The 9,463-nt window shown below is 40.2% G+C and overlaps 1 protein-coding gene across 4 annotated transcripts; it reads right to left on the minus strand.

Annotated features, from left to right (window-relative positions):
• Positions 1-2,880: 2,880 nt before the first annotated feature.
• galr2b (galanin receptor 2b) lies at positions 2,881-8,725 on the minus strand. Of its 4 annotated transcripts, none has more exons than XM_081725126.1 (5): positions 8,563-8,725; positions 7,151-7,235; positions 6,517-6,577; positions 5,631-6,010; positions 2,881-4,426 (listed from the first exon to the last, which is right to left on the minus strand). In XM_081725126.1, the coding sequence occupies exons 4-5, from the start codon at positions 6,002-6,004 to the stop codon at positions 3,664-3,666; spliced, it is 1,137 nt and encodes a 378-aa protein (XP_081581252.1). In that variant the 5' UTR covers positions 6,005-6,010; positions 6,517-6,577; positions 7,151-7,235; positions 8,563-8,725; the 3' UTR covers positions 2,881-3,663. The 4 variants fall into 4 exon arrangements, with proteins under 4 accessions (XP_081581252.1, XP_081581250.1, XP_026858971.1 ...); XM_081725124.1 differs by having other exon boundaries at positions 5,631-6,027; XM_027003170.2 differs by lacking the exon at positions 7,151-7,235.
• Positions 8,726-9,463: the final 738 nt, after the last annotated feature.

Below are 9,463 nucleotides of genomic sequence, written 5' to 3' on the forward strand. Positions count from 1 at the left end.
CCAGTCCTCTGACCCCCCCACCCCATGTCCACTTTTAAGTGCTTGCTTTGCATGATAATGCATGCACTTCTGTCTGAAGATGAAAGAGGACCTTTTTGAATTTTCATGGTAGTTTAACTGAAGGGAGCAGACCACTCTGTAGGGAATATAATATATAGGTAGATGGCCTGTGACCATAATGCATTGAAAAGCACTGTGCTGGAGCTATGATGATGTTCTAGAGCAGATTTTCTCTCTGGAACATGGTCATTTATTCACACCCAAAAGCACAATACAGACATCTAAATGAGATTATAGACCTTTTCTGCAAAATTGTAAATAAATTAAAAAATTATTATTATTCACAGTGTATGAAGATTCCTGTACAAGGGGTCTTATATCTTTGAGTAATCATGATTAAATTTAAGTGCACATAAAACACATCATTATGCTGTGATTTTGTTTAAGCTCACTGGCGCATTGCTGAGTACACCTCAGACATTTTTACTGCCTTTCATCTTGATGGTGTTTTGTGCACAAAACACAAGATATTAAAAATTCAGTACTAAATGCAATGAACTACAGGTTCATTAATTTATTCCTTACTGAAAGGAATCACAGTGTTTTGTAAGCAATCTTAGCCCACTCGGGAAGGAGCAAAACTCCCAGTCAGCAACCCTCCTCCCCAAATACCCTGCAAAACTCCCAGTATCAGCCCTCCTCCCCAAATACCCTGCACCCCTCTCCAAAGAGGCCTTTTCCTCCATCCTACCTCCCCACTCTCCTATCTCACATCCAGAAAGCCTAATACCAGCACACTCTTCAGAGGCCAAAAGCTGAGCCTTGGACTCAGTCCTGTTCATACCATTTGCACTAAAACACAGCTGATTAACCTGCAAGAATTTTATAAAAAATGACATTTTTAACAAATCTTAGACCCCGCTCTTTCCCACTTGCTTTGAACCCTCAATTGTAAATCCAGGCCCCCATCAGATGAAGATTATAGATTTAAATGACTACAGGACAGTTGTCCAGATTTTTATATTGATATATGTGAATGATCACTTGTTACTAGCTGAATGATATCACAGACCTCTGGCTGGACCCCTGCAGTTCAGGTTGGGTTGGTCTATGATGCATCTCACCTGGTACTGTATTTCTTTCTATAGCATCTAGACAGTCTTAGGGACTTGTGCTACAAATTTGTTGTAGATTTCTGCTCTTTTTTTTTTTAACATTGTTACAAAGCAAAGGTCAGTGTGTCTTGCCCCTGCTCCTCAGTCTTCACACCAATGACTACATCTCCAATAAACTGTCTGTGAAGATCATAAAGTTTCTGGATGACACCACCATGGTCAACTTCATATGTTGATGAGCCTGTCCATGCAAAAGAAGTTAATCAACTTGTGTAATCTCATCTGATTTTCCAAGCTCCGAAGAGTATAGAGATGGCTGTGGTCTTTCAACCCACTACCCCTCAGCATCAGTGGCTGTGGTTTCTACTGTGGAGTCATTCCAGTTCCTGAGCCCCACTACACCCAGAGATCTGAGGTTGGAGGAAAACCCTTTGTCACCAAGAGAAGAGAGCCCAGCAAAGAGAGATGTCTTTATGGAGGCTGAAAAAATTCAACCTGCCTCAGGCTCTGCACTGCAATCACTGCACCCATTCTTACATCTTCCATTACCATTTGGTTCAGCTCCTGCACCTCACAGGAGCAAGTTGAACTCCTTGCACAGGACAGCAGGGAGGATTAATGGATGTAATCAGCCAACACTTCAGGACATATAGGTTAAAAAAGCAGGTACCTAAAGCATGCTGGTAAGATTACAGCTGACCCCTCTGACCCTGGACAGCACCTCTTCAAACCCCTCCTGCTGTCCATGAAAGCCAGCATAACTAGACACACATACAGCTAGATTTCCCCAAGCTGTAGCCTTCATTAAACACAACAGTCACCTTTAACCTGAATCGAGCACCCCCTTCATTGCAACCCATAGCACTAACATTCTACACCACACTGCACAAAATGTATTCATTGTTCCAGAATGTATTATTGTACCACTGTATATATGGCCATATCAAAACTGTAAACTGTCTGAATCATTCTGTACTGTTTTTTCAGACACTGCACATATGTACATATTTAAAATTCCCTTTTAGTCCTCTTTCTATTGTCCTCTTTATTTTATTTTAATTATACCATTTATTTATTTTCACTTGCTTACTTTTTGGTTGGTCCCATGTGTTTGCTTAGTTTATTTAGCATGTTTCATGATATACATATGGGCACTCACCATGAAAAATTCCTCTTATGTATAATTTGCCTGGAAAAATAAAAAAAATTCATTTAGATTAATGTGTGTTGGCTCCTAATTAACTTCTGAGTTCATGATTCCCATAATTCACTGACTAAGTCTGTTCATGGCAGACTGTCTACCGTGCCTTTCCATCATCAGTGTGGTAATATGGGAATACTCAGCAGATCATGTTTCAATCCAGACAAAGCAGAACAGACAGCAGTAAGTAGTGGATTTCACAAGTAAGCCTGAGAAGAGATCATTTTGTGACCAATTAACAGTTTCACAGACACACTGATCCATGTCACACTCATATAACTGGCTTCCAGATTCAGTGTTGACTAGCCACAAATCTGAAAATGACCTGCTAAACTCTAGGAACAGTATAGAGTGTAAACGCTTCCACAGTTTAGGAGGAGAGGCATTTGGACCACTGCTTGCAAAATGAACAGTTTGGCTTGTGCTGCACCATCTTAGCACTGTCCAAGTACACTTGCAGGCTGCTGATTGGGCATAGATTTTAAAGAATTTTTTTATAAAGAGAGTCTTCTGTGATGTAGCCGTACATCTGCTCAGATGTTAAACTGGTCACAGAGCCATTCATCCATAGTCACCATTTTATTGAACTCCATCAACATCAATACCTTAAATATCTGTGTTGATCCACCACTAAGGGAGAGAAAGACATACAGCTAAGGCATTCACTACAAGAGCCATATGAAGGTTCAAAGGTATATGTCTTTCTAAAGAAAGTGATAAACTGAGCTTTTATGTGATTGCAATGTAAACACTGAAGAGCCGCAACCCTAGCAATCTCAAGTGCAGTTAGTCACATAAAATACATAAGGCAATTACAGTGGAAAGCAGAGAAAAGATCAAAATATGACAGGAAATCACGATTGTCTCACTAAAAAGCAACATACAGGAAAGGCAATCAACATTATTTATATGTGAATAGAGAATTTTTATGACATAAAAATTTTGACAAAGTTATGACAAAGTGCACTACTTAAATTACTTGCTAAAGATTTTCATAGAATTATCTATTTTTTACAGAAACATTACATATTGTAACATGCGCAGAAGGCTGACGTTTTTACAATGGCATCACTTGCAGCTTTGAAATAACATTTCAACCAAAAACATAAGAATGCGAACAATATGCACAAACACGTGAAATAAAGAAAGGCTGAATAAATAGCAAAAAGAGGAAACAATCATACAAAAAATATACTGTCAATTTTTTACATTTTATCCAAGCAGCTGAAGTATGTATTGTCTATAGTTTTGTATGCAAAACCACAGTAATGTCCAGAGGCTGTGGGCCCTTGGTTTCACAGTTCAGTAAGGCTTTCTGTACAGCACCAATGGCTGTGCTCTGTTTGCTCATGGCTGGTTCTGAAAGGGTACTGTGATGTTCATGGTGGCATCCTGCGGCTCAGCATGTGGACGGTTGACCATCTCACGCTCATTCTGGCGCCCATTCTCCTCGTTCATCTGTGAGACCTCAGTGGAGCCAGCCTCGAAGCCTGGCACGGTGTTGGCTGCATTCACCACGTGGACCTTGTTACGGCCCTTTTTGCTGAGGATGCAGCTGAACACCTTCTTGAAGCCCTTGCGGAAATGTTTAGACACCAGCGCGTAAACAATGGGATTGAGGCAGGAGTTGGCATAGGCCATGCAATGCGAGAGCAGCCGGAATGCATATGTGGTCTGGTTGAAGGGGAAGTCTCCATAGAGGTAGCACAGGATGACCACATGGTAGGGCAGCCAGCAGATACAGAAGAGCACAGTGACGATAATGATCATCTTGGTGACTTTACGCTTGGCCCGCTTAGACTCAGACATGCCATCGAGAGGGTCCACGGCTGTCCATAGGTACTTGATGGTGCGGGTGTAGGACAGACTAACAATGAGCACGGGGATAACATAGCCAAAAACAAAGGTGCATGTGTCCAGCACTTTACGATCATGTTCCTCCCAACCTGGAACACACACATTGCTGTTCTCGAAATCAATGAGGTCATAATAGCTCAGGTAAGGGCCTGCGAAAACTAACGACAGACCCCAAATGATTACCATAGCAACAACAGCATTACAGGGTGTCCGTAATTCTCTGGAGCGCAGTGGGTAACGAATTGCCAGATACCTGCAAAGTGGAAGATGCACAAAAAAGATGCAACATTATTACATTACTTACATTTCTTATACCCATTATGTGCCTCATATTAACACTGACTAAATGCTCTTCAAATATATGACAAGAAGAGGAAAGAAGCTAGATAATATCTTAAAAGCTTCCTTCAAGGTTAATTGTAACCCAATGAGATTAATATAGTAATATAGTGGTGTAACAGCCTTTCATAAAGGGAAATGAATGCCTGCTGTTTACCTACAGAAAGGTAATTGCCAATAGGGACTCTTGCCTTCCATTGTGGCCAGCTCCTCACCACATGGGAATTGTGAAATTAATTTCCCTTTCTCTGAAGGTAAACACTGGGAGCACATTGATGGTATTGGTGCTGGCTATTTCAGTCTGAGGGCAAGCTCATTTCACTGGGCTTTGCACAATCTCCTATTGCATTAGCACTGCTGTTCCCAAACAAAAGTTTCTCATTTCCATTACACCCTAAGATAACCTGTGCAGCTGGTTCAGGATCATTGGGATATTCTCTGGATATTCTGACTCCTTAACTGGATTTCAACCACTGTAATAGAACAGACGCCTCCTAAATGTACAGCTTTACCTAAAAATTATTACCATTTAGTTGAAATACCAGTGTAACGTACAGATGTTGAGTGGATGTGGCAGTTGTTTTTTTTTTAAGTTCCTGTCTATTGGGTGGAATAATTGACCACAGGTGTGAGAAGGTGTTTCATTAAGAAGATAATCTTTGTGACAAAGACTCTGGTGATATAATTGCATTTATAGTTTCAAGATCATATTGAGAAAGTGGTCAGGTTTCTGGTTCATTAAATGCCATCTTGTCTTCTCACACAATATTGGGGAAACTATTCATTAAACATGGTATACCAAGATACTGATGGCTAATGAATAGCTACAAATGTGAATAGCAACCAAGCTGTTACCTATGTAAACCCTGGGAAAACAAAAATCCACTTATAGGTCGGACTACTTTAAATCAGTGTGATTTTGTTAATTATTGAATGAACAAGAGCCTGCTGGAAAATATACTTAAAGCAGATATTGAAAAACAAGTAGCTTAGTTAGCTTAGTTTACATTTATTGCTGTCATTTCCAGCGTGAATGATCCCATCCACTCTGAGCCTACAGTTCTCCTACACATCCCATTTTGTTGAGCAGTGTTGCTTGTGGGCGGCGTCTGACACACCTGTCAACAGAGACGGCAGCGAGGGTGAAGCTGCTGGCATACATGGTGAGGTTAATGAAAAAATGCACCGCTTTGCACATGAAGGAGCCAAAGACCCAGCCCTCCAGTGAGTATATTGTGGCCTGGAAGGGCACGCAGAAGATGATGAAGAAGAAGTCAGCCACGCTGAGGTTGAGGATGAAGAGGTTGGTGGTGTTGTACCCCACCTGGCCACTGCGCAGGAGCACGGCCAGCACCAGACTGTTGCCCACTGTGCCCAGTAGGAAGATGAGAGAGAACACCACGCACACAATGGCACTGGCCAGATTTGGCTGGTAACTCTCTGAGGTGTTCCAGTGGCCCACCACTTTGCTCAGGTCCTCGTGCTCAGACATGGCACACTGTGAAGACAAGCAGCCTGGAAATGTTAGAAGAAGTTATTATTTCATTCATTCATTAATTATAAATTGCATTTAAAATGTATATATAATGTATAGTTTATATATACATTATGTATTTATAATGTATATAATATATAATATAATATATATAATGTCTAAGCAGTCTACAGTATTCATCATAGTAAGAGTCATCTGGATTCAGACAAGCTCTATTTATTCTGACAAAGCAGTGATGGTCGATTTTTAGCAATGTTCTGATTAGAATGAAATTAGGGTATAGTGATGAAACAAGAAAGCAAGTGCTGATCTGACATCATATGTCTCTGAATAAACATCAGACATTTGTGAAAAAATATCAGACATTGTTGAAGTAACGGATTATCCAACAGGCTTAGATACACATAACCTATATATAAGAGATTATTATATCCAGAATCAAATATATTAAAAAATACAACAATATTATAGACTGAGAATAAATCAGGAGAAGGAATGGACGCTTTTACCAGTGCTTTAGAGCAAGTGTCGTTCAACAGGTGTTTTCTTCACCCTCAGAAATTGATTGAACTGTAAAAATAGACAGCCCCTTTATTTCTTATCCAGCAAAAGCAAGCTTTTCATATGTTGTAGGTCAATGAAAGTACTGTTATATATTTTCAAATAACTTTGCCAGCATCATGCATTAGCATGTAATATCTGAAATGTAAAATACGCGTTGAGAATAGATGGCGGAGTGGTAGTGTTGAAAACATCAGCCACACCAGGCTGTGACCAAGTATCTTTCATGGCGGAAATATGACAAACCTGGTCTGACATGCTGGAGATGACTGTGGCAAGATTTTGTTATGGGAGACAAGCACTTTCAAGGTTTCATAAAGGGAATAGGATTAATAAATGAAGGGCTTTGCACCATGCTGCGGTTTTAAAACAAGAAGCTTGGAGTGACTTCAAATAGCAGAAGAAATTTTGTAATTTCTTCTAAGATACAGTATATCACACCTGACAAATGACTTTTGTACTCAGAAAGAAACATAAAGACAAACATAAATACAATTTATGCTTGTTCTGGATGCTAAAGCATATATAGAGATTTCTTCTCAGTATGCTTCGTGTCTGGTATTCCGTCTGAAGTGAACGCACCAGTATAAGAATGCTGGTGCAGCGTTCGAAGGCAGGAAGTCAACAGGGCATTTGTTTCCTCATCACACAAGAGCACAGAACATTCCTGATCATATGTGTTTAGGGAGGGGAAATGTTGGGGAAGGAGAGGAAAGTAGAGAAATGAGAGAGAATGGAAGATACAGATTAAGTAAAGGGAGAAAAAGAAAGGGACATAGAGAGAGAGAGAGAAATAGGCAGGAATCCTACTCTGCCCTTCACTGCTGAGCAGATGCTTTGTTCATGTGTCTAGCTCCCAGGCACAATAATGGCCAGTTTTTACTCCTTCTGCTACTTAGGCAAACCTCCAACACCTCGTCTTGGAGATATGGAAATATTTTAGTCTCTGCTCATGTCTAATAATGCTGTTATAAAGTTTTAACACAAGAAGGTGGTCTTCTCAGACTTTACACAATGTTATGGATCATAACTAGTCATTAGTCATTTTAAATTAAACTGGCTCACATTTCATTTTATCCAAAGCCCTTACTATAGCATTTAACAAATACATGTGCTAACAACCAGCATTCAGCATTAGGGTATTTATACAGCATTAGGGCATCACTAATAAGCACAATGACAGCTCAAATTCCCAGAGGTGCTCCAGATTTGACTTTTAACCTCCCTTCTCCCCTGGGTATGACTTCTGTTTAGCCATCTGCACTGGAACCCACACACTTCTCTCTCTCTCTGGCAGTATCTGCCAAAAAAACCCTGAGACCACACTCATGGGTCAGATTTGAAACCTCCTTACAGACTGAAATCTGCCTGCCACAGAGCACAACATGAACTGGAATCTGTCCACAAGAGGGCAATCTGATTCCCCTGATGAATCACAGAGACAAACTAATGGATCTGTTGGCACACTTGGCAGTGTGGGGGCAATGGCTATATAGCTAATAAAGTTTCATACACATTTCTCAATTAATCTGCTAATAATAAACTCATGTTTTCATAGTCAACAGCTTTGTTCTGGAACCAATCAACTCTATAGCTTTAGAAAAACTTAATATGGCATTTTAAGCAGATGTTTCCAGTAAAAAGATGCAATGATACATAAATATACATGCAGACACACAAATACACACATGCACATACACGCACACACAAATACACACAGACACCCCCCCCCCCCCCACACACACACATACACACATACACTGAAACAATGACAGTTAGAAGAAGGTGGTGATGGTTAACAAAACATTCTAGATATGCCTAGCATTTTTGGAATAAGACATTAAAATTTAGAACAAAGGGCACAGCAGCAAAAGCGTTTCAGCACAGAGATCTCATTTTATGCTTGAGATGACTGGGAATGTCCAAAAAGATGTTCTAGTGTGCATGCATCACAATCAGAGTGAGTGAATTTTTTATCTGGAGCCATTACTTACTCAGTCAGTGGATGCACCATAACTAATTATCCATTGGTCTGATTCATATTTATGCCAAATACCCTATATTCAACTCTAAAAAGGCAAAAAATTCTGCTTTTAGTTAATACTTCAGCAGCCTCTCCTCCTCTTTCTTATAGCTGTTCTGCCTCTCTTGGTGTGTTCTCCGTGCATCTCCTGCCTGCTTCTCTTCTCCTCTCTCTCTCTCTATCTCTCTCCCCCACTCTCCCCCTCTGTCTCTCTCTCTATCCATCTCATATAGAAGCTCCTCCTCCACACTCTGCTCAATGTTCACACATCACTGCAGAAGGAAGGAAGAGACAGAATAAAGGTGGAGTGTGATTGCTCCCACCCACTTGCCTACACACACATGCACACACACACACACACACGCACACACACACACACACACACACACACGTACACACACACACACACGCACACACGCACACACGCACACACACACACACACACACACACACACACACACACACATACACACACAGAGACAGTCATACACTAACACACAAGGGACATGAAGATATCAAATACATCTCCTGAAGAATGAAACATAGGTGTTCTATGTTGTGAAAATACCACAATACCATTTCAGATTTTTAGACCTAAAATAAGGAATAATAGATACCCTATATAACAGCTTGGATTCTGAACAAACAAATGCAAGTTTTCATTAGTGATTAGCTTCTTAGTTACCTATTTAGCCAGGATAAGTGAGATAAAGTGTCATGTTTATGACACTATGTCCAATTGAAAGATTTATTGAACATTAATTTACTGAAATGGCTACACATCACAGATGTTGTGTGGAAGTTTAACTTGAATAGGTTAATTTTTATACAATCTGTGTTTACTTCTAACCCATCTGAGATGGTTTGTCATA

The sequence above is a fragment of the Electrophorus electricus genome, chromosome 2, assembly GCF_041902795.1.
Source record: "Electrophorus electricus isolate QZ-2024a chromosome 2, ASM4190279v1, whole genome shotgun sequence".
NCBI lineage: Eukaryota > Metazoa > Chordata > Actinopteri > Gymnotiformes > Gymnotidae > Electrophorus > Electrophorus electricus.